The following is a 26,493-nucleotide window of genomic DNA, read 5'->3' as shown; positions in this document are numbered from 1 at the left end:
TAGAGAGGCCATCCTTCCCCGGCACTTCTACCCATCCTGAGTAGGAAAAGCCTCCTCTAGTCCTCTGTGAATGGGGTTAGGAGGGAGAGTCCCATCTTCTCTGTGACGAGGGATGGGATGTGATCCCATACTTGCTGTCTACATCTCTGTCCTCTAGCTGAAGTGCTCTCCTGCTGGAAAAGGCGCGTGTAATAGCCGGAGGCAATCTCCATCACCTTGTTTGGGCTAGAACGGGTCCGCCCATATTGATCCCGAAGGTTGCGTATCTGCTCTCCTGCAATGCAGGGCTGGTGCACCTGGAAGAACTCCTTGCACATCATGTCCCCCTTCCGCGCCCAAAAGGCTGCTGAGGTGCGGAAAGAGAACTTCGAGCGCCTATCCTCTATGCTAGCAATGGCTGCTCGCGCACGCACCTCCTGTGTCTGGGGGGTGGGATCTCCTGGTGCCTCCTGTAATAATCTCTGCGTGGCTGCAAGGTCCTGTCCGAGTGCTCTCTCCTCCTCCCAACACTACTGCCTCGCCTCCCGTATGGCTGCCTCTTGGCAAATTCTGCTCGCCTCAGCTACGACCTTTGCAACCTCCTCTGCTATCCGGCCCCTCCTATCCCACTCTCTGGTCCAAATCTGCTCTATCTGTCTTGTCACCTCCTCCCTCCTATAGATCGAGTCAAGGATTCGACAGGATCGTGTGTCTAGGGCGGATGCTAGGGGATCAAGCGTCAACAGAACCGGGGACAATGTGTTGCCTGCCAAATGCTCAATCTGGCCTCCCCGAGAGCCTCCCCACTCTCCCACATAAAACCTATCCAACCGCTCCAACAGGACTCCACCTAGCCGCCTGTATCCCCAAGAGAAGTCCAACGACCTCTCCATCCTTTAGAAGGTTGGGTCTCTTCAAGCATCGCGTGCTCCGACTACAAGCAAAAAGACCTCCCATGCCTCCTGCTCTTCCCCAGCCATTCCCTGGTAGTTTCTGCCTCTACCATGCTGGTCCTCCAAAGCCTCCACGTTGTTGAAATCTCCTCCAACGATCCAAGAATCCACCTCTGGGAGTCTATCTATAATCTCCACCCAGAACATGCTGCGTGCCCTAACCTCCATAGGGGCATAGATATTGAGGACTCAATATCCAGTCCGATCCATAGAACCCTTTCTGCCACTATCGTCCCGTAGTCTCGTACACAAGCAGTGAGACTCGGGCCAATAGAGGTGCATACGCCTCAACTCTTGCCCGCATATGCTCCCAGTAAGTGTGCGAGCTGCTCGAAAGTACCTTCCCAACCCGCTAGGCCTTGGTGGGGGTGAGCTTGTGCTCCTGCTGAAGGAAGATGTCGATCCGTCCGGCAAGGGCAGGCTGTAGCTCCTGCCAAAGAATCAAGTTCTTGGAACCACGTCGCCCACTGTAGTGGAGACTATTCACATTCAAGAATGCAAGGTGTAAGCTCATGGGAAAACATGTGACTGACCGAACAGGCATCAGTTTGATGTGGATGCTGCTAATGAGGAGGAGGGACTCTGAGGCATGCAAATGCGCTTTGCCGCCGATTTGGACGGTGAACTCCAGTCCCCCATGGTGGCCCTCGGCCGGACCATAGGGGTGATAGATGCTCCAGGTAGTACTATCAGTGCATCTATCAACCATGCTGAGATCGCGACTCTGTACATTGGTAGAAACGGTCCGTCTGTGCCAAGGGCCACTCGATCACATTCCTTGGAGCTCTCCGTTGTTGGGGGCTCTAAACATGATTCTCAAGTGTGGGAACTCAGCACCAGCCCACCAGCTAATGTCCATCTTGCACCCAAGCCATTGTTATGCAAACAATGCTAATCCTTCAACTCCCATCCACTTGGAGATGTGATCCGCCACTTGACTCTTCAACTGCTCAATCTGTGTGGTCATCCATTCCCCTAAGTGAGAGGCTTGAAGAAAAAAGGCGTAGTTTGGTCGATCCGGTGGTGCTAGTAGATGGATCTTGCCCCTCCTTGACTTACAAACCACGAGGATCCCCACCTCTAGAGGTAGTGGAAACTCTCCACGCTCTGCAACTCTCAGGTAGGACCATGGGCCATTGCGGAAGAACTCGTGTGGCAACAACTGTGCCCGTCTCGGGAAGGTGTAGCGGGTGGCAGGGGTAGATGAGCTGGTGGCTGTGTGGGAGAGGGAAGACTGCGAGTGCGTAGAGGAGATAGGTGTGTGTGGCTCATCACCTCCTGTGGGAGGAGGAGGGGTGGGTTTGGGAGGTCTACCCTAAAGCGGGTGCAGATCAAGGGGGGTGCTCGGTAGGGACGGTGGTGGGGGGGAATAGGATCAAGGGATGGACGGAGATGCATGGTGGATGGGTGGGTGTTGGGGGGGGGGGAGGGTTTTGGGTGTGAGAGGACTATGGGGACTCAGGCGGGGCGGTCTGTGGCGCGGGTGGAGGATGTAGGGGACTGCGGTCCTGGCGGATGGAATAGACAGGGGGGGTTGTGGAGTGCTTTGCTGAGGGGGCATCGCTCACCTGCTTGCACCCTGCTGACGAGGCTGGGTCTGATGAGCTGGCTGCACCCGTCCTGCCATCTCCCTCTCTGTCATGTCTGGACCCGAGTAAATCGTTGGTGTCCACCTATAGGCCTGTCGGAAAAAGCCGCCTTGACTCCGAAACGCGTACAAACTGATGCCTAATGCCTAAAACCGTAGCAGCGCAAACACTACCCTGGTTACCCGATCACAATGACCTGCTGCCTAAAGGAATGCCCGTTTGCCTCAATCTCTAGAAATTGTGGGATATTCTTCACCTCTTCCAGTGCCACCCATACCTTTGGGACTCCTGTTGCTGTCACTGCATCCACGAAAGACGCGGGAAGGACAATGCCGAAGAGCCCGTCCAAAGTCTTCCACCAACTGGCGATACTCAATCGCTAGGCCAAGGAAATGAAGGGTGACTGAGTGCCGAAGAAGCCTCTTGTGGAGTGCAAACACCTCCACAGTACCAAAGGACCATGTATATGACCCCTTTGGTGGACGCATATGGTGTATTGGCGAGTAACTCACGAGCTGCGTCCACCGAGCCGAGCTGGACCATGAAGATCCCTTGGCCCAATAGGACCGCCTCCAAGATCTGCGTTGTGCCGATGTGCAGCGTGGAGTGAAGCTAGTCCCGAAGCTGGGCCCTGGCAGGGGAATGTCCTACTACATGACCATAAATCGTTGTTTCCATTAGCTCCAGCTCCTTGGCTCGGACGGCTAAGAGCTACTCCTCAAAGAGAACTACGCGCAAGGTGTTTGACTGGGGGGTACTCGCAAAGTGCGCCGGTGTCTGACCAGAGGTTTCCATTGTGCGTCCCTTCTGAGAGAACTACCAATCAGGCCGCGGTGCTACCTGAGCGGGGCGGGGGGACTGCTGTTTTAGATACACCATGGACGGATCCGGGGTTGCGGATAGGGAAAGCGCGCTGGAAGGGGAGGGGCAGCGAACTGTCTGGGTGGAGAGGGAGGAAGTCTCGCATGGGCGGACTGGGGGGGGGACTGAATATATCCCATCAGCGTTTTGATCAAAATTTAGCGTTCTGGGTGGTGGCGACAATTAGGTTTAAAATCTTAATGTGTAATACATATTTTTTAACTTAAGAAAGTGGACATATGCTCAATTCTAGGAACCCCAAACTAAATTGTGGTTGCTTGATACATTGGTTTCCCCAACCTTGTTATACAAATTCCCAAATATGGGAACCATGCCTTTGCAAAAAGCCCTAGAAGAGTATTGAGAGATGGTGGCACTCCCATCACCGCAATATCGTTTGGATTGCCCAGACTTAGATCACACTCATATAGAGCAATATTATTAGGTGAGATATTGTAAAGATTGATATAGATCATACACGGATGCAACCCCTAGAGCCCTTTAGTACAAAGATGGCACAGTATCAGTGCCATTTCTTACATGTGTCGATAGAGGGATTCATTGTCAGGGCAGCATACATAGACATCCACCTCTCCCATGGAATACACAGTGCTATTGGACAAATGCAGACCACATCATACCAACTCAAGATTAAGACACGACAGTATATACTCATCTGAGAATGCACGCATTTGCCATTTATGCCACTAGGAGGTTGAGTCTAAGAAGCACTTTATCTGCAATGTATTGATTTTATGAGATCAGAGGGAGATTTCATAGCCTTTTCCAAGAAGGGTTTGGGCCTTTTTGCAAGGTGACAGAGTATGATGATCAGAAATGCCTTGGACTGTTCCTATTCGAGCTCCGAGCATATAAAGAGAATTTTTTGAGGAGTAGGACAAAGATAGAGGCAGAGTCAGCAAGCGAATCCATTCTTACAATTTTTTTCTTGTGCTAGCTCTAGAGCTCATTCACTAGATGCTACTACTACAGCAACGCCACCCCACCATCCATGAGTGAGAGGGGTTACACCAAACTACGCCGCCACACTTCATAGAGCACGCTCCCACCACCTCAATGCCATTCCCAACATCCTTAAGCCATTTCCAACACGCTCCCACCACCTCAATGCCATTCCCAACATCCTTACCTTCAGCAAAATTCAATCCATCATTGCTCACCACAATCCAGCAAAGGCAAGTACCTCTCCTTAGTAGACTCCATGTCTTAGACCACCCCATGAGAGATATTCTTGCCTTGAGGAGGCTACATTGTTTCTAGAGAGTCATATTGATCAAGGTGGGATCCTACAAGTCAGCAGAAGGATCATCATGAAATCATTTCGTACATGGTGGTAGCCTGTACTTACATTCATCAGAGTAAGTTGTTTTTCATTTTCATTTTCATGGTTATTCTCCAGGCGAGACAACATGGTCAGATGTACCCATTTCTTTCTCTCTTAAGCCATTCTGGCTTTTTGAAAATGTAAATACATCTTTCTTTCTCTCTCTCTCCCTCAATTCACTGTTCTGAATTCTACCAAAATACAAGAGAGCTTATGTGACCATAACCTAAAGAATGCCCAAAGCAGTAGGAACTCCACAGTGACATCTAGTATAACCAGCCTATGTGTGCATACAAGTACGCAGTAAATAAATAACTTGCTAAGTGCATAACATCAAGGGTTATGTACAGAATGAATAAGTTGATAAGTGAATAACATTAAAGAGAATTACCTTTTGAGGAATATATTTTGGGTGGAAGTCTATAAGGTACAGGAAGGAACACTGTATTGGAGTGCTTCACATTTGCATTAGTTTCATTGCAGCATGTAGTGGCAGGAACCCCAAACTAAATTGTGGTTGCTTGATACATTGGTTTCCCCAACCTTGTTATACAAATTCCCAAATATGGGAACCATGCCTTTGCAAAAAGCCCTAGAAGAGTATTGAGAGATGGTGGCACTCCCACCACTGCAATATCGTTTGGATTGCCCAGACTTAGATCACACTCATATAGAGCAATATTATTAGGTGAGATATTGTAAAGATTGATATAGATCATACATGGATGCAACCCCTAGAGCCCTTTAGTACAAAGATGGCACAGTATCAGTGCCATTTCTTACATGTGTCGATAGAGGGATTCATTGTCAGGGCAGCATACATAGACATCCACCTCTCCCATGGAATACACAGTGCTATTGGACAAATGCAGACCACATCATACCAACTCAAGATTAAGACACGACAGTATATACTCATCTGAGAATGCACGCATTTGCCATTTATGCCACTAGGAGGTTGAGTCTAAGAAGCACTTTATCTGCAATGTATTGATTTTATGAGATCAGAGGGAGATTTCATAGCCTTTTCCAATAAGGGTTTGGGCCTTTTTGCAAGGTGACAGAGTATGACGATCAGAAATGCCTTGGACTGTTCCTATTCGAGCTCCGAGAATATAAAGAGAATTTTTTGAGGAGTAGGACAAAGATAGAGGCAGAGTCAGCAAGCGAATGCATTCTTACAATTTTTTTCTTGTGCTAGCTCTAGAGCTCATTCACTAGATGCTACTACTACAGCAACGCCACCCCACCATCCATGAGTGAGAGGGGTTACACCAAACTAGGCCGCCACACTTCATAGAGCACGCTCCCACCACCTCAAAGCCATTTCCAACACGCTCCCACCACCTCAATGCCATTCCCAACATCCTTACCTTCAGCAAAATTCAATCCATCATTGCTCACCACAATCCATCAAAGGCAAGTACCTCTCCTTAGTAGACTCCATGTCTTAGACCACCCCATGAGAGATATTCTTGCCTTGAGGAGGCTACATTGTTTCTAGAGAGTCATATTGATCAAGGTGGGATCCTACAAGTCAGCAGAAGGATCATCACGAAATCATTTCGTACATGGTAGTAGCCTGTACTTACATTCATCAGAGTAAGTTGTTTTTCATTTTCATTTTCATGGTTATTCTCCAGGCGAGACAACATGGTCAGATGTACCCATTTCTTTCTCTCTTAAGCAATTCTGGCTTTTTGAAAATGTAAATACATCTTTCTTTCTCTCTCTCTCCCTCAATTCACTGTTCTGAATTCTACCAAAATACAAGAGAGCTTATGTGACCATAACCTAAAGAATGCCCAAAGCAGTAGGAACTCCACAGTGACATCTAGTATAACCAGCCTATGTGTGCATACAAGTACGCAGTAAATAAATAGCTTGCTAAGTGCATAACATCAAGGGTTATGTACAGAATGAATAAGTTGATAAGTGAATAACATTAAAGAGAATTACCTTCTGAGGAATATATTTTGGGTGGAAGTCTATAAGGTACAGGAAGGCACACTGTATTGGAGTGCTTCACATTTGCATTAGTTTCATTGCAGCATGTAGTGGCAAACTTAACCTTCCCACCTCTTTGGGATTCATAATATTTTGGTCTTGCTCTTGAAGGTTTCATGTCACCATTCTCCTGATTACAGCATAACAGTACTTTATGCAAATTTGGAATAGGAATTGAACGTATAACAGGAAGCCACCAAGCATTTGACCAGGATACACAATGTGTTAGCTCTAATTCCTGAAAAAAGATGGTTACTTTTTACGAAAAAAAAAAAAGATGGTTACTTGAATGAGGGGCTTCCCAGCTGTACAAGAAAAACTGCTTCCATTCTTTTGCATGGATGGAAGAAATAGAACTCCCAACTGCAAAAAGAGAATTCAACGTGACATTCTCACGTTATTTTTACAATAACTAGCTCAAAGAAACAAAAGAACAAAACAAACTGAAGTACTTTAGAGAGATATTACGGATGCTTAAATTTACAGACATGTTTTAAGCTTGTTCATCTGAATTCTGCACAGACATCAAGAACCTTGTCAAAAGGTGTTTGTTAAAAGTTCGGATATGTCTCACACTGATCACATTCACTCTGCATATGGCTCTATGGAGTGTTACAAAAAATGTAAAGATACGGGATAACACCAGGTGTAAGCATGTAGTTAAGGGGGCGCACTAAAGTTATATGCAATATTCATGGCAACATTGCAACTGTGAAAGCAAGGCCCTGAAGTCAGGCTTTGCATGTAAGAAATGATCAGACACAGGGCTTTGCAGAAGGCTAAAAGGCCAAGCCATTAAGATCAGTATATCTCACAACAAAAGTTAAAAATCAAGACATAAAAATGAGTAAAAATTTCATGGAGATCATCCATTTTACTCCCCTTATGCTTGCTTTGCCATCGGAGTTTAGCATGTCACCTCTTTCTGATAGCTACCATGTGGCATATTAAGCTGCCTTATGTGCCTTTCATTTGCTGCCCAGAATTCCCCCTGTACATCTCAATATTTTCTTACATTTGCTGATACATGGGTTTTGAGGTGTAAAAAGGTTGAGAGTAGAGTTGCTTGTGTGAAATAATTGCTCCCCTCCTGCTCATTCTCTTTGCTTGTGTGAAATAATTTGCAAACTCCCAACAGGTCAGGCTACCCTCACTCCTCCATGCCTTCTTCCCTCCTCTCACATCGCTTCTTTGTGCTCTTTCCTTCCAACAGATTGCACTACCACCCTAGCTGCAGGCATACTCACGGTTGTCTACATCTAACAGACCAGACACCTCATACTCTCCTGGCCAACATGTTTGATTCCATCCTGTCCCATCCACCGACTCTTGGCACCCATGGGTCAAATAGTGGCAGTTGACATGAATACGCAAGCATGCATCTAGACAGACAAGAGGAAGCCCCTCTATAGGACCTACACAAAGGCTCAAAGAGAGCACGGTGGATTACCAATAAGGATCCTTACCTCTCAACCCAAATATATAGTCATTTACCATCTCCCTGCATTCCATTGCACTAGCCTACAGATCATGCCTACCTTTATTTCAGTATCACCTGCTGATGGAGACCTCACGGTGAACCTTAAGAAGACCAACATTATGGTGTTTAGCACCTCTACCCAATGGATCAAACAATCAATGCCTCAATTAACATCTCGTGGGGAGACAGCGAAGTAGGTCCAAATATATTATTTCAATATGAGGATTACTTTTGCAAGGATGAGATTCACTATGAGAAGAGCCACTCAAGATAGATTCACTTAAGCCTATGCAGCGTTAGGAGCCATGAAGAACCAATGTGAACATATGCAGTTCCAAGATTCCTGGATGAAGCTCTAGCTCTTTGATGCATTAGTTACACCAATGCTCTTATATGGAGCTCCTACTTGGGGATCGAGCCTCAACTATAGGAGTAAATCTATAGCATAGTAGCCACTACCAAAAAAAGAGTTTACGAAGGATGGGACTAGATGGAGGGTCCCCCTAGTGATGATGATCTTCCAAAGGATCAAAAGTAAGTCCTTAGTGCCACATGAGATAGATAGAGAAGAGATGGAAACACAACCTTGGATCACCTTCCAACTCTACAGCACAGCTTGGACTCCCCATTCGTGGAGCTAAGTTGAGAGGAACTCAACAAGAACATCAAGATAGACATTATTCAACTACACAGCCACGACTTCTATCACGGGGACATGGACCCCGAGGATGCAGTGGGTGTCGAAAGCAAAAGCCGTGATAAGTTATGCCAGCTGGGCTTCAAGGGTCACTTGGTGTCAGTTTTGACCCTAGGGCAATTGTTTGGCCAATAAGTGTCAGTGGTGAAGCTAGGAACTAGCATTAATTAAGTAATTAATTAATGCCAACAGAGGTTGGTAACCACTCCAGGTTGCAAATGGCCTAGCCAATTTAATTATGGATGGGTACATTTAATTTTGGGCAAGGTCAGAAGGGCTGAAATTACTTTTCAAGATTATTTAATTTTGAAAATTGATTAAAGGGCTGGATAATGCTTAAAAATGGGTTTAGAAGGCTGCCACTTGGCAAAAATGCCCTTGCAAATTGAGAAAATTTTTGTGGGGGCTGGGTCTCATCCATTCACTCAACTTACAAGCCTGGTAGAGAGAGAGAGAAAGAGGGCTCTACTAGTCCATTTTCTAATCAGAGAACAACAATTTACTGTAGAAGACAACCATCTTGGGACCTAAGAGACCAATTAGAGCATTTGGCCATTTGGACCAATTAGAGCAAGTCTTGGGTGAAAATAAAGGGCCAAATTGCACAATCACACAATTTATTTGCCGATTGTGGGATCAACAAGGGGCTATTGGATCAACCAAGGAGATTGTTTTTTTTTTCTTTTTTGCAAATAAAATGTGGTTGATTATATTACTCAAAAAACTGATTACAACAGAGTGCTCATGCTCAACAGACTAGCTGGAGCTAATGCAAAGTCACCAATACATCATGTATACAAGCCTCTCAAGGTGGTCTGGGGGCAAGAAGCTATGGGGGGGGGATATCGCCAATTGGGGCTGCCTGCTTGCATCATGAAGAAAAGACCCTGGCTGCCCCAAGTACACATGAAGTGACCACAGAGCTCCTGACAAGCCCTGGACTCGCCCTGCACCTGATCCCATCGGCCGCAGAGGGAGTGGATGATGGAGGTCCAAAGCTTTGCTAAGGTCGCATGTGCTGAAAGTCTCTCTCCGCCGAAAGCCTCCTGACACCTTCATATATGCCATCCAGTAAGACTCCCTATGATCTCCCATACCTCCAAGCGGTCTGTTGTGGGCTCCAGTACATGGTAGATGGGTAGAGCCTCCACATCGACCACTGCACATGACCCTACCTCGATCATGAATATCGTGTCCTACATCCCGGCCTCATATAAAAGGTCACGGCCCTAGTTGACTACCTACCAACAAAAAGCTCCCCAAGAGATACATCCAAGGCTAGGTGCTATACGGCGAAGGATGCGGCATGCTCCTCTCCACACAAGCTGCGCCTCCTCACATGGCCAAAGGCAGTGCTTTTGGGTTTCCAAAGGCTGCTGTGTACAACGCTTACAACCTCCCTCCCTCCTACATCTGGGCAAGCCAACTTCCCACCGCCAAGCCTCCATGTGCCACCAGCCATAAAAAGTTCGACACCCTCCTCGGCCTCTAGCTATCCCATAGGCGGCACCAAAAGGTCCATCGAAAGGGCTCCGTGATGCTATGCTCCGCCCAGTGCCTACTGCGTGATGGTGCCTAGTCCATATCCTCCTATATCAGTACATGTCTGCCAATCCTGGCTGTGTACTCTAGGAACCTGAGTGGCTTCTTGGTGACCGCAGAGGCCGGCCATAGCCACTCTTGTGGATCTCACTCAAGCTTATCAAGTGGTCTGCCCTCCCAAATCCAAAGGTGCCACTCCTTGAGCTCCTTCTAGAAAACATAGGGGTCAAGTCGCCATGTCTACCCCTGAAGGCCCACCACCCAAATCCTCCTCCACGAAAGGGTGGCAATCCCCTCATCTTGCTGCCCTCTGTCAAGGGCCAAACGTCCCCCCTCCTCAACGGCAAAGAAAGTCCCCTGTGGAGCGACACCCACTCTACCTGCCACCTGAAAGGGGATGCCGGCTAGTGAAAACCTAGCTGCCCATACCTCCCCGGGCTCTATCGGCTCTCGTATCGGGGGAGCAAGCCACTCCGGAGGTATTGCTACGTCTATCTCTCTTCTCCTCAACTCCACTCCTCTCTGGCAGCCTGATACTTGCTGCAACACGTCCTCATCCACCATCCTGTACACCTCCCGCCATGTCCTCATGATACGAGCTAGGCCGGACCCAACCCATTGGATGTGAGGGCACTCACCTATCTGTGCCCCTTCCCGATCTTTCACCTGGGGGTTCCAGATCACCGGCTGAGGGTCCTTTTCCTCTTGGCAGCCTGGGCGGACTTTGGATTAGGGCCATACGGAGGCCCTACCACATGCGGAGTAAGCTGCGAAGGAAACGTGATCGGGGGGGGATCTAGGCTGACGTGAAGATCCATCTCAAGGACGGCCTCCACTCACCGCCAAGCCTCAATCTACAATCCCGAAGGCCCTCGTGCAATAAGACCTTCCAGGTCTGCCCGCCTGGTATGAGACCACGGACAACAAGCTTGCCCAAGAGGGCCATACTCTGATACTTTGGGTCTATGATCCGAAGCCCTCCCTCTAACCTATGTCATATGATGGTCGCCCACACCACCTTGGCCTTGGAATCCCTGGAACCATCACACCCTAACCAAAGGAAATTCCGCACGAGGCGGCGAAGCACCAACACAAGGTGATGTACCAGGCCGTCGACCTGCTTAACCACCAAGGCTCGTCCGGCTAGTGAGAGGCGAACCGTGCTCCAATAGGTCAATTTCCTCCAAATAGAATCAAGGACAGGAAGAAACTGCTGGGTAGGAGTGATGTCGAGTCCCACCTGGAACCAGGTATCGGACAGTTTGCCCTTTGCTCACCCATCTAAATCCCAGGTGGACCCTGCACACTGTGCTGGAGTCCGGGTCTGTGAGGAAACTAACCGACTTTCGCCAGTTGATTTTCGCTCCCCCTGCAAAGTATAATACACCAAGAGCCAGCCTCACTCTCTCCAGCATCAACTTATCCTCCTCTATGTAGAGGGTTGTATCATCTACGTATTGAGTCTAACAACTCAATCTCCTCTCTCACTCAAAGTCGAAGGCCGCGTAATCCGCTCACATGTGACCTAAGGAAGTGAGACATCGCCTCTGCGAAGAGTAGAAACAGGCATGGGGTCAGGAGGCAGCCCTGTCAAGACAATCTCTCCAGCCGAAACTCCTCCCCTCACCTTCCGCCTATGAGAACCCTGCTGGTGGCCGATCTGTATAGGCCAGAGACCCCACGAATCCAGACATGGGGGAATTCCAACCTCACCATGGTGCCCTCTAGGAAATCCCAGTCCACCCTGTCATAAGCTTTCTCGAAATCCAAGAGTACTAGTACTAGTCTCTGCCCACTGTGATGAGCCCACTCTGTCGCCTCAAAGAAGATAAATACATTGTCTAGGATGCTCCTATCCTAGACAAAGCCTGTCTATGTGTCATGGATGATATCTAGAAGCATGGGGCGTACTCGCCTACCAATCAACTTTGCGAGTGCCTTATAGGCCACTGGCAATAAGGTGATCAATCTCCATTGGCAGAGCTCTAACCGGTCTCCCCCTTTGGGGAGAAGACTGATGAGGCCTGTCGAGAGAATCCCTGGCATCTGTCCTGAAGTGAGAATCTCCTGGAAAGCCATCAGTAGGGGGTCCTTCACCACTTGCTCCCATACTAATCCTGAAGGTTGCATATCTGCTCTCCTGCAGTGCAGGGCTGATACACCTGGAAGAACTCCTTGCACATCGTGTCCCCCTTCCGCGCCCAGAAGGCTGCTGAGGTGCAGAAAGAGAACTCCCAGTGCCTATCCTCTACGCCAGCAATGGCTGCTCGCACGCGCACCTCTTGTGCCTAGAGGGTGGCATCCCCTGGTGCCTCCTGCAATAATCTCTACATGGCTGCAAGGTCCCGTCCGAGTGCTCTCTCCTCCTCCCAACACTGCTGCTTGGCCTCCTGTATGGCTGCCTCTTGGCAAATTCTGCTCGACTCAGCTACGACCTCTGCAACCTCCTCTGCTATCCGGTCCCTCCTATCCCACTCTCTAGTCCAAATTTGCTCTATCTATCTCGTCACCTCCTCCCTCCTATAGATCGAGTCAGGGATCCAACAAGATCATGTGTCTAGGGCGGATGCTGGGGGATCAAGCGTCAACAGAACCAGGGACAATGTGCTGCGTGCCAACTGCTCACTCTGGCCTCCCCACTCTCCCACATAAAACCTATCCAACTGCTCGAGCAGGACTCCACCTAGCCGCCTGTATCCCCAAGAGAAGTCCAACGATCTCTCCATCCTATGGAAGGCAGGGTCTCTCCAAGCATCACGTGCTCCGAGTGCAAGCAAAAAGACGTCCCATGCCTCCTGCTCTTCCCCAACCATGCCCTGGTAGTTTCTGCCTCTACCTTGCTGGTCCTCCAAAGCCTCCAAGTTGTTGAAATCTCCTCCAATGATCCAAGAATCCACCTCTGGGAGTCCATCTATAATCTCCACGTAGAACCTGCTACATGCCCTAACCTCCGTAGGGGCATAGACATTGAGGACTCCAATGCACAAGTCCCCAATATCCAATCTGATCCATAGAACCCTTCCTGCCACTATCGTCTCGTGGTCTCGTACACAAGCCATGAGACTTGGGCCAATAGAGGTGCATATGCCTCAACTCCTACCCTGGGCACCTATGGCGTCTTCCCAGTAAGTGCCAGCTGCCCGGAAGAACCGTCCCAACCCGCCAGGCCTGGGTGGGGGTGAGCTTGTGCTCCTGTAGAAGCAAGATGTCAATCTGTCCGGCAAGGGAAGGGTGCAGCTCTTGCCAAAGAATCAACTTCCTAGAACCATGTGCCCCACTATATTGGAGACTATTCACATTCCAGGATACAAGGTTTAAGCTCATGGGGAAACCTGTGACTAACCGAACAGGCATCTGTTCGATGTGGATGCTGCTGATGAGGAGGAGAGACTGTGAGGCATGCAAGTGCGCTTTGCCACCGATTTGGACGATGAACTCCAGTCCCCCATGGTGGCCCTCGGCCGGACCATAGAGGTGATAGATGCTCCAGGTGGTACTATCAGTGCATCTATCAACCATGTTGAGAATCACAACTCTGTACACTGGTACAAACGGGCCGCTTGTGCGAAGGGCCACTCAATCACGTACCTCGAAGCTCTCCGCTGTGGGGGGGCTCTAAAGATAATGCTCAAGTGTGGGACCTCGACACCAATCCACCAGTTAATGTCCATCATGCACCTAGGCCACTGTTGTGCAAACAATGCTAATCCTTCATCTCCCATCCACTGGGAGATGTGATCCGCCACCTGACTCTTCAACTCCTCCTCAATCTGTGTAGTCGTTCATTCCCCTGAGTAAGAGGACTGAAGGAAAAAGGTATAGTTTGGTGCATCCGATGGTACTAGTAGATGGACCTTGCCCCTCCTTGACTTACGAACCACGAAGATCCCCACCTCTAGAGATAGTGGTATTTCTCCGCGCTGCGCAACTCGCAGGTAGGACCATGGGCCATTGCAAAAGAACTATTGTGGCAACAGTTGTGCCTGTCTCGGGAAGGTGTGGCCGGTGGCAAGGGCGGATTAGTTGGTGGCTGTGTGGAAGGGGGAAGACTGCTGGTGCGCGGAGGAGGTAGGTGTGTGTGGCTCATCACCTCCTATGCGAGAAGGGGGGTTGGGTTTTTTTGGGGGGGGGAGGGGGTTGTTGTTTGTGGGTGAGGGGACTGTGGGAACTCAGGCGAGGTAGTCTGTGGCACGGGTGGAGAATGTGGAGGGCTGCGGTCTTGACGCATGGGACGGACAAGGGGGAGCTGTGGATTGCTTTACCGAGGGGGGGGCGGGGTGTCGCTCGGCCACCTGCACTCTCCTGACAAGGTTGGCTCTGAGGAGTTGGCTGCGCCTCCCCTTGCCGTCTCTAGACCTGTGTGAAGCCGTCAGCATCCACATGCGGACCTGTGGGCGGAACCGCCTTGGCTCCGAAACGCGTACAAACTGCTACCTGATGCCCAAAGTTGTGGCAGCGCAGGCACTGCCTTGGTTCCCCAGTCACAATGACCTACTACCTAAACAAGTACTCGCCTGCCTCAATCTCTAGGAACTGTGGGATATTCTTAACCTCTTTCACTGCCACTTGTACATTTGGGACTCCTGCTGCTGTCACTACATCCGCAAAAGTTGAGAAAAGAACAGTGCCCAAGAGCCGTCCAAAGTCTTCCACCAATTGGCGATAGTCAATTGCCAGGCTGGGGAAAGGAAGGGTAAATGGGTGCCAAAGAAACCTATTGTTGTGTGCAAACGCCTCCACAGTAAAGCCACTGTACCAAGGGACCATGTATATGATCCCCTTCATGGATGCATATGGTGAACTGGCGAGTAACTCACGAGCTATGTCTGCCGAGTTCAGCCGGACGATGAAGATCCCTTGGCCCAATATAGGACCGCCTCCAAGGTCTGCGTCGTGCCGATGCGCAGCGTGGAGTGAAGCCACTCCCGAAGCTGGGCCCTGGCTAGGTAATGTCCTACTACCTGACCATAAATCGTTGTTTCCATTAGCTCCAACTCCTTAGCTCAGACAACTAAGAGCTACTCCTTCGAGAGGACTACGCGCAAGGTGTTTAATTGGAGGGCACTCACTAAGTGCGCCGATGTCTAACCATAGGTTTCCATTGCGCGTCCCTTCTGGGAGAACCTACCTATCATGATGTTGTGCTACTAGGTGGGGGTTTGGGGGGGGGGGGGGAGGCGCATGGAGATTGTGGAATCTCGGCTTGTAATATATCCATTGGCAATTGAAGTTCAAGAAATACCAAAAGGGGGGACTCCTCCATGTTCTAAATGTACCCCTCCATTCTAGTGATGAATTTCTATTGAAAGCATCTTCTACATGTACCCCTCCATGGTTTTTGGGATCCAGAGATGGGCGGATGTACATGGCTACACACCTGTCCCACGGAGTATGGTGTGCCATTGGTCAATCGGAGATTAAGGAGCACTATATATGCAAGTGCCCAATGTACTATGAGATTAGAAAGCCCTTCCACTGTGTATTCAAAGAGGGCCACTATCAAGGGTGATGGACTTCTCAAATCAATACTACCTTGGATTCTCCCTCTTGGTACTGACATACACCACTATTTACAATCCCGATAGAGGCACCTTGGGGATTCACTGCATCACACCCTCACTGATTTTCTCACAGTCATAGCAAAATCTAAAATTTCATAGCATACTCTAGGTGGACTTGTGGTTTCACCACGGTCCACCTTAGACAAAGCCACTGAGAGATGCAAAGCATGTCCCCCCATAACCTACCAATCCACATCCTTGCTCAAGGCTCCAGCAGATGAGACAATCAATTCTAGTATGCGACTGAGCAACTTTACCTACACGCTTCAACTTATCCATATTGCATAGACCCATAAAGAATATATTAGGATGGCAATAATTCTCATATTACTTACACATCATATTCCATCCCCGGTGTTTTTTACTTTTCATTGTTTTCAATTATTTCTTGTTTCCTACATAGATGTCTTCTCTAGGATCATGGTTACTTTATTCTACTTGAGAAACGATGATAGTTTCGTGAATCCAAGAGAGCAACTCCCCCCATCCTTTTAGGAGTAGTCACGTGCTGCCATGAAATCCACACCTAACCTAGATAATTTCCTTTCTTCTTCCATAACATGAATCAAATAGGTTGAACCAATTCCAATAGGGACTTCTTAGTCCAAGGAAGCAATGTCAAGAAAAATGAAATGTTGATCAGAATACATTGAGCAACTTTAAGTCTCACATGGAGAGGCCAGCCTTGAGACTTCCAGTACATAAATTGATCATGAATACGGGATGCCATCCATTCCAACAAGGCATGAGGAGCTACCTCCACACATAGGATAACCCAAGTGTCTGGTTATATTCCCCTTAGGAATCACAATACCATTCCAACCCAAAGCCTCAATATCATGTTTCATACAAGAGAGCAGAGTGGATTTCTGAGCATTAATATGAAGTCCCAATGCCAAAGATTGACCCACAAGTTGGGCCCCACTGGGAAGAGACAAACCAACGATCTCACCTTGATTGGCCAACTTATCCAACAAAGAAAGCATCAGGTGAGTAACCAAAGCAAACAACAAAGGACTGAGAGGGCTGCCTTGCTGGAGCGAGCGAGATAAGGTAATTTCATCAGTGATCCCTCCATTAAGTGCAAAACGGGCCACTGCCCCTGACCAATAGTATCTACAAGAGAAACCATCCATGGCCCAAAACCCATGGTGAACATTAGCTGCCTCAAAAAAGACCAGCTTGCATGATCAAATGCCTTTCCAATATCAAGCTGAAGCATGACCACTTGCTGGCCCGAAGCTTTTGCAAAGTCAATCCCCAGTTCAAAACATTCAAAATGTTATGCATTATATTTCAACCCTTAATAAAACCGTATTAGCGTGGATGAACCAAATGCGGAAATACTTTCTGCAATCTGTTGACAATGATTTTTGAGAAGATTTTGTATAAAGAGCCCATGACAAAAATGGGTCTCCATTGTTTCAAAGAAGTAGGAGAGGAAACCTTGGGCAATAACCGAATGACTACAATCTTCCAGTTTGGAGGCAAGACACCAGAATTCCAAACTTGCTAACACAGACGAGTCAACGGATCCTTAAGTTGTTCAACATTAGTTGAAAACAGCTCGTTAGAAAGCCCATCCCAACCAGGGCTTTTCCTTTTAGGAAAATGGGATAATACCTCTTCCACCTCATGCTCTGAAACATCTACCTCCATTAAGATGATCCATTTTGGCTGAACCTGCTTACTAACCAGATCACAAATGTATCTACAAGCAGAGTGTGCAGTGTTTGAAAGAATCTCTTGAGGGCCCAGCAATGATTTGTAAAAATCTACACATCTGAATGATGGATGCAGGATCTGTCACCGTAGCACCTTGCTCATTCTTTAAACGCACAATATTTTCCCAAGCATATTTCTAATGTAAACAAGCAAAGAATTGGTGAGATTGACAGTTGTTATCATGCAAAGCTTCTACTCTAGACAGCAATTTGTACTTAGCATATTCCTCTTCCTGTAAAGATTGAACTCGGCCTTTCAACCATTCAATGCATTAAGCAAGTCATCAGTGGTATCCCCCAATTGACACTGAGACAACGAATAGGCCAACAAAGATTGTGAATGCAGCAATTTAGCGCGTAAAATGGAGGCATGCTGAATACCATATTGTCGGGATAACATATACCCACTATCCCTAAAAACAGGCCATGCTTCCCTCCCTTCTAATAGGACCCTAGAACGAAAGGAATAAATTATTTGCTGAATACATTCCACAAACTGATTTTGCAAGAGAAAGGATTGATTAAAACAAAGAGGTAAACAAGCCAGGAGAGCCTTATAGGCATAACAGGTCGATGTGTCATTTCCAAGATCAAAGGATAGTGATCAGACAAGACATGTTGTCGCTCTATCCACATATCAATGACTACAGGGAGAAAAAAATCACTTTGACAAATATAGATCCTATCCAGTCTGGCCAATGTGTCTGGATGTAAGTATATCCTGACTGAGAGGGATGCATCCAAGACCACATGTCCTTTCACCACTTTTCCTTTCTCATGATGGATTACAGAAAAGAAAACTATTGAATCCCCACTTTTCCTTTCCCTTAAACATCAACTGTTTTGGCTACCTGAAATCTTTTTGTCTTGCTTCGAATCATATCAACCAGATCTGCCCTTTTGCAAACTAGCAATCGAAGAACGAGAAGGAAACTGTTGTTGCTGTGCATGAATAACATCCCGAGGAGGCACCATCCTCCCTCGTGAATCAAAGTGCAGAGCAGTATGAGAAACCCTTTTTTCATTCACACCAACTATAGATTGCGGTTTCATATAAAACCCTCTACCTCAGCGTTGAAACGTCTAAGTGATAGTTTGGGGAGCTGGGTGAATAGGAGTAGACCGAGGCTCCTATCTAGCATTATGGTGAACCACCGTAGCCCAGCAATTATCCTGAGGAGACAAGTTCTGACCCACTGAGGGCGATGCATGTTGAATACCAGCTTGAGAAGCATCCTTTCCATCTACTGGGGAAGATGATGATCATGCATATCTAAATCACGATCCATAGGCAATTCCATTACCTCCCGGCTTATGTCACATTCTAAAATGAAATGTCCCAATTGTCCACACCTAAAACAGTGTCCGGCAAATGTGCCCCATTTCAGCTCATAAACCAAAGTTTGCAATCCTGAAACCTCAAAATGAACTTTGGTCAGGCGAGGTTTCCCAGTATCCTTAAGCATACATGCCATGTTCCTCTTACGGGAAGCCAACCAAGGCTCCACCATCACCTCGCCCAGAGATCTCAAAACGAAGGGAAGAAGTTGCCAAAGATGGGCAGGAAAATCAACCACATCAACCCAAATTGGACATGCCTACCTAAGTATCTCTTGAAAGTCCGGCATAGGCCTCCAAGGAACCATATGGACTAACTGGCCATCCATGAAAAAAAGGATTCGTTGCATAAAATGAATATGCACTTCCGGGGAGCGGAAGAGGACCTCAAAAAAACCCCTCAAGCCATCATAAATCTCTTCCACAAGGGAAGCATGTCCTTGCCCTAAACCATCATCCTAACACATCTCCACATTGGCATGCATGGATAGAAACCATGCACGAATTCTCGTGATCAATGGCATTCTTCCCATAAAGTAAAAGATGGCTGCCCTCTCATGGAAGGCAGTAATCTGCTATACAACCACATTAGCACCCATAACGGGGACAATATGTTCCTCCTGTGGTAAACAACTCGCTTTACCCTCATTAGCTTGAGCATATTCCAACATCAAAAGATTGGCAAAGGCTAGCATAAACTGAAAAGACTCATTACTTTGAGAACACGAAGCATGAACAATTTGCTGAGACAAATTCACGGCACACAACTCCAGTTCTTCGACCGACATCTTACCACATTTACCCATCTCATCCCCTTCCATTAACTACCCAGAATTTTCAGCTGATGAATCACCATCCAATTCCGCCAAGTCTTTATCATCCCCATTTCCAATATGTTGGTCTAGATCTCTCTCTCTCTTTTCTTTCGAAAAGGTAATTGAATTAAGTAAATATTTTACATCAGACCATCAGGTCGGCTTAGATCTCCCTCCCTCCCTACATCCCTCCCTCGCTATCTCTTTTTTTTTCGTAAAAGGTAATTGTATTAATTAAGAAAAAAATGTACATGTTTACATGATTACAAGATACTCAATGGCTCTAAGCCATCGTGTGTAAATCTCTCTCTCTCTCTCTCTCTCTCTCTCTCTCTCTCTCTCTCTCTCTCTCTAAAGTACTAAACGACAAAAGACTTACAAAAAGTCATGGCAAAGACGCAAAGGAAATTGCCATATGCCAGGGAAGTAATTCCTCCCGAGGGAGTAACTTAGAGTGCCGAATGAGATCTATCTGCCAATGCAAGAGGCCTTTAAGCCAAGCAATATGTCCCTGAACATTATAGGCTGAATCAAAAAGAAAAGCATTCCGAATGGTCCAATTGTGCCAACAGCCCCAGTATCTAAGAAAGTCAAACAAGATCTTCGTATGCAACTGATCCGGTGTGGGGTATTTGGGCCGTGCAAAAACCCAGTCAAAAGGGCTTAGCGAGAAACCAACCACAGCGCGCCAAATTGCCGACAAGAGTGACCAGATTTTCTTAGCAAGAGCGCAAGAAATAAATCGATGACGGGCCGATTCCACACTCGTGGTGCAAAAGAAACAATTGCCGTTGGAGATTCGACGCTTGGAAAGGGCTGAAGCAAAAGGAAGACCACCGATCATCACCCTCCAAAGAAAGACCTTGCATTTGAAAGGTGTCTTGTTCAACCACCCTTCCATCACAGTCACCTTCCACCATGATTGAGATTTACGCAATCCCCATACAGTATTAGCTTTAGTAACCAGCCATTGATGATCTTTAATCAAAAGATGATGCACCTGCTAGTTGAGGCCTTTTTCAAATTTAGGCGGCCTGCAAGGTCCCAGTCCTGCCAAGGACGATCCGAAGCAAAGGCCGGAAAGGGTTGTCTGCTCTAAAGCACCATCAAAAGCTGTCCCCATAAATCATGGTATCCACGAGGGATCCTGAAAAACCTTCTGGCTGTACGAAACGATATCAACACATTGCGACTAGCAAGGGTGGCATCTGCAACTAAAGTCATGCCCAAACGTGCCATACAGTTAAATTTTGGTCTGAGCTCATGTTTGCCTTCCCAAGAAAGTAATCGCGAGGCTGCCAACGATTTCAATTGAAAAGAGTTAGTAGCTAAGCAGTGCTCCGCTGGATGCCACTGAGCCTTCTAGAGAACCAATTTCCAGGGACATACCAAATGAGCAAGCAGGGAGGATGAAGGACTAGAAAACCGAGAGTCTGCATTAAGAACATGCCACCAGGAGCTCCGAATTTGTGTATAACCATGCACAAGCCCGTGATCCTCAAGAAACTAACGGACTATAAAGACCCACGAGTGATGATCCAAGCACATGGCACGAAAAAGAGACCAACAGAGTGCCAGCATATGAGTTTCAGCATCCAAAATAGCCCCACCACCCATGCGTTTGGGGGTACATGCATGCGACCAAGAAATCCATGAAATGCCTGCATGCAAGGAGTCCTTATTTCATAACATAAAACAAATGTACTGAGTAAGAGCATTCAATGTAGTAGTAGTCCAAGGTAGCAATGGCAAGAAATATGTGAGCATTGGCAACATAATTGTCTGAGCCACTTTGACGCGAACATGAAAGGGCCAAGCCTGTGACTTCCAATAAAAAACCTTAGCTGCCAGTTTCTGTGAAATCCACTCTAGTAGTTGCTTTGGCCGAACATCAACACCCAAAGGGCACCCAAGATGCCTGACAATGGAACCACGGGAAACAACCATTCCCTGCTAGTCCAATGACTGCAAATCTGACTCCGTACAACTGAGAATGCCTGATTTCAAAGCATTGATATGAAGACCAGAAGCATGACCAAAGAGAGTCTAAACATCTAATACTTTGCGAAGATTATCCTTGTCCGCACACAAAATCATAAAGCTGTCATCAACCAAGGATTGACTAATGAAGTGCTGACCAAAAGGAAAAGACAATCCAGCCAACTGAGTAGAAGCTGCCATATAGATAACATCGAAAGAACCGGATGAGTCGCAAGGGCAAAAAAGAGAGGACTCAAAGAGCAACCCTGTCACACAGAGCGTGCAAGGACAAAAGGCTCGCTAACACCACCATTCAGCATAACTCGCGAAGAAGCCGCAACACTAATGGTGTAGATCAAACGAGCCATCCGAGTACCAAAGCCCATAGTAGACATAAGGTCTGCAATGAAGGACCAGTCCAAATAATCAAAAGCCTTTTCCAGGTCCAATTGAATCAATACCACCTCCTGATTAGAGTGCCTTGCATAGTTGATAGCCAGTTGCACATTCAAGACATTATGCAAAATGTTCCGGCCCTTAATGAAACCATATTGAAGAGGATGTACAATGGCAGGAAGATGCTTATGGACCCGATTCGCCATTACTTTGGAAAAGATTTTATACATAAAACCCATCAAAGAAATTGGTCGCCAATGTTTCAACATAGACAGCGAAGAAAATTTTGGAAGCAGTTTAATAAGTCCTCCATTCCATGAGGAAGGCATGAACCCCGTTTCCCAAACCTGCTGAAACATAGCCGTCAATGGTTTCACCAGACTGGTAGCAAAAACCTCAAAGAATTCATTGGTGAGACCATCCCAACCGGGACTTTTCTCCTTGGGCAAATGTAACAAAACATCCATAACCTTTGCCTCGGAAATATCTGTCTCCAAAGTAGTTTGCGTGTCATGCGGAACCTGATTGCGGACCAAATCATAGAAGACCGAGCGAGCATGAGTAGTTTGGTATGAAGGTGAAGAAGTAGAACCAAGAAGGCTCCAAAATAATTCTTGCACATATTCACAATAGTCTGAGGATCAGTGACCATTTGACCTTCTGCATCCTGGAGTCTAGTCATATTCTCTCGAGCGGGAGATGCATAAAGAGCACGAAAGAACTTATGAGTCTGACAAGCACTACCTTGCAAATTCTCCGTCAAATTTTACAATTCGCCCTGTTGATAAGATTTCAACTGAAACTCTTTAAGAAGATCAGGCAAATGCATAGCCAATGGCAGCAGAAATACATCATCTGGAGTCTCCATCAGTAGAGAACAAACCAAAACTAGTAATTCCTCCGCTGCGAGTCGACGCCACCGACAGAGAGAGGCATGATGGATCCCATACTGCCGTACAACCCACTGCACATTAGAGAGCAATCATGCAAAGGAAGCATTGCCCTCAGAAGGGAAGTCCAATAAAAATCTATCAATCAATTGCTGCATATAACCCTGAAAGATTGAATGCTTCAAATAAGACGAGTTGAAACGCAAAGGGAGTCTGTCCAGAAATTGCTTAAAAGGTGCAATGGGTTGTGCAAGCATCTCAAGCTGTAGAGGAAAATGGTCCGACAAGGCGTATTGCTGCAGCACTTTCATTTCCAACATCTCAGGAAGAAAAGCATTATCCTGCATGATGTACATGCGGTCCAACCGCGACCATGTAGATGTATACTGCACAGAATGAAAAGTGAACCCTGTAGAAGAAGGGTGTAGCCATGACCAGAGATCCTGCTTAAGTACGGCAAGAGCAAACGCATTCCACACACGGCTTTCTAGAGTATCCATCACCGAATGCTCTGATGTGGACTGCGAAGGATCAACACACACATTAAGATCCCCCATCAAGAAACCCCGTCTGCCAAGTGACAAGGAGGTCTGCAAAGTATTCCAAAGATCCCGGTGGGATAAAGAATCATTTGGAGCATTGAGCCCAAGTAACCATAAAATCTCTCCTTCAAATAAAACTTCAACCACCACAAAACGACCATGTATATCATTTTTTATAAGAACAGCTTGATATTTCTCATGTACAATCATAAGCACACCAGAATAATGCATGGCATATGTCCCTGCATAAAACAAGCGAAAGCCATGATAATCCACAACTTTTCCTGCTTCGCCATGACTCTTGTGCTCAACAACACACAAGGCATCCCACTGATTCTCATACAATAAACTCCACATGGCACATTGCTTATTGCGAGAACAAATGCCTCTTTTTCTGCTAGAATGTCAAGGACTCCCTCATCCAAAAAATCAGCCAACACGGCAAAAGAGTTCCGATGGGCAGATTTAGAGGTAGATGGTGTATCCACTGACTTTGGAATGGAACGGGGATAACGTCGATCCCATGGGGAAATCACATTACCTCTAGCATCAAAAGCCAACTTAGCAGGTGGGCCCTTCGAACCATCCGTATATACTTTCCTAGTGGGCTGATTGCGAGGAACAGAAGAAACCATAGCATGAGAAGGGTGCTCTGACGACATGTCTTTCTTGCACGTATAAGTACACAAGGAATCTTGTGAAGCATTAGGCACAGTATCCACCATGCCGACATCAAACCTTTTACCTTTTTTGGCACGTACATCCACCCAATCATTGTCATGGGAATCCAAGCCCGAAACATGTTGTTTGCCTTTATCCAAAACTTTAGGGGGTTGGGTCGCATCCTGCGGCGGAGCATCAAGCACCATATCTTCCCTGGGAGGCAAAACATGCTCAGCATCTGAAGTCGGTTGATTTGCTAGGCATTTAGCTATAAAATGCCCCAATTTTCCACACGAAAAACAATGGCCTGCAAAGTTGCCCCATTTCAGACGAAAGTGTAAAGGATGCATGCCAGAGCAATTAAGACGTAACCAAGCAAGCCTTTTCCGAGCAATGTCCCATAACATACACAAACGGTTACGATTCGTTGCCCTTAGGCTCGAGGGGACCAAAATAGTGCCCACAACGGCCATGGCATCCTTTAACAGTGGCCAATAGACAGTCGGACAGTTTTCCACCTCAACCCACACCGGGCATTCATGTTGAAGCAGGCGCTGAAAATCTGCCATTGGGCGCTAGGGCACAACATGGACCAAACCGCGATCAAAGAACAATGGCAGTTTAGTCAGTAGATCAGCACGATGCTTCTCGAATTTCAACAGCACCTCATAAAAGCCTCGGGGCCCAACAAAAATCTCTTCAACACACTCCCCTTGTAGTTGACTTTGCAACCACTGGCGAATATAGGAAAGCACTGGAATCCTACCAATGAAGAAGAGTATAACAGCACGTTCATAAAACACTGAGAATAAGCGCACGACATTTTTCGGGTCCACAGTGGCTTCCAGAACATCTTCAGTTCCAAAGTCAGAAACGCTTCAACAGCACCTCATAAAAGCCTCGGGGCCCAACAAAAATCTCTTCAACACACTCCCCTTGTAGTTGACTTTGCAACCACTGGCAAATATAGGAAAGCACTGGAATCCTACCAATGAAGAAGAGTATAACAGCACGTTCATAAAACACTGAGAATAAGCGCAAGACATTTTTCGGGTCCACAATGGCTTCCATAACATCTTCAGTTCCAAAGTCAGAAAACGCTTCATGATTATGTTGAACATAATCGCCAAGCGGAGTGTTGGCAAACTCCAACAAATACTCCCAATCAACATCCTGAGAATCCACAGAATCAGAAGCAACCTGCGCATAAGACCGTTCCTGATGATCCATTATCTCTTCCGAAGTATGCTTGGTGCGTTTGCCCGCAGGCTGAAAGTCAGGACCAGGGGGCATCTCCTCTATACAAGGAACCATATCTTCTGGTTCCTTTGTATCAGAATCCTCACCAAGGGCTGCCACCGTTTGGTCGAGAAAGGCCATATCCAGGCCAGCCATATTGTATCACCACTTGCGCAGGTCGCATGCTGAGCCAGGAGCTCATGGAAGACAGAAACAACACAAGACTCTCTCCCTCTCTCTGTGTATGTCTGCTGTATCACAGATCTCTATCTGCTGTGTTAGAAATCTGCACCTCTGTATGCGTGTTTCTCACACTGCTGAGGCTGCCCCTATGCTGTATCACAGAATTCTTCCTGCTGTGTCAGAAACCTCCTGTTTATACTGCTCCCGCTAGTTGATTCACTCCCTCACCTTGACGGCCATGGTCATGGCTCCGAACTTGAAGTAGGGCGGAAAGAAAGACCGGTCGATGTAGGTATTGGTCGGGAAGCTCTAGTAGTCTCTCCTTGCTGTATCAAAAGAAGAAGGAGACGACGACGACGGGGCAGCTGCAGCCAGTTGCAAGTAACAGAGAAGATTACATAAGCTTTTATATGGTGACGACAGTAGCAATCGAGGTCACTGCAGCACGGCGCCTCTCTGGATGTGAGCAAGCATGAACACGAGGACGTGGAGGACGTCTCTCTCTCTCTCTCTCTCTCTCTCTCTCTCTCTCTCTCTCTCTCTCTTTTCTTTTTTCTTTTTCTTTTTCTTTTTTCGTAAAAGGTAATTGTATTAATTACGAAAAAAATACAAGATTACTGGATTACAAGATACATGATGACACAAAGCCATCATGTGAAGAGGTTTTCTCTTTCTCTCTCTCTCTCTTTTTTATCTGATTACAAGATAC

At 47.0% G+C, this 26,493-nt stretch overlaps 1 protein-coding gene across 5 annotated transcripts in view; it reads right to left on the bottom strand.

Moving 5' to 3' along the window:
* TDP1 (tyrosyl-DNA phosphodiesterase-like protein) overlaps window positions 1-26,493 on the bottom strand; it is a 235,387-nt gene that overhangs the window by 26,779 nt on the left and 182,115 nt on the right. For all 5 annotated transcript variants that reach the window (XM_087686644.1, XM_087686642.1, XM_087686645.1 and 2 more), the window contains 2 exons: window positions 7,020-7,097; window positions 6,687-6,864 (listed from right to left, as the gene is read on the bottom strand). In XM_087686644.1, coding sequence (XP_087542770.1) covers window positions 6,687-6,864; window positions 7,020-7,097 — 256 coding nt within the window. The remainder of the gene's footprint in view (window positions 1-6,686; window positions 6,865-7,019; window positions 7,098-26,493) is intronic.

This window comes from Lygodium microphyllum, chromosome 10, assembly GCF_053477565.2.
Source record: "Lygodium microphyllum isolate KBCC chromosome 10, Lygodium_microphyllum_v1.1.10, whole genome shotgun sequence".
Lineage (NCBI taxonomy): Eukaryota > Viridiplantae > Streptophyta > Polypodiopsida > Schizaeales > Lygodiaceae > Lygodium > Lygodium microphyllum.
This window is presented reverse-complemented; position numbering and strand designations above follow the sequence as displayed.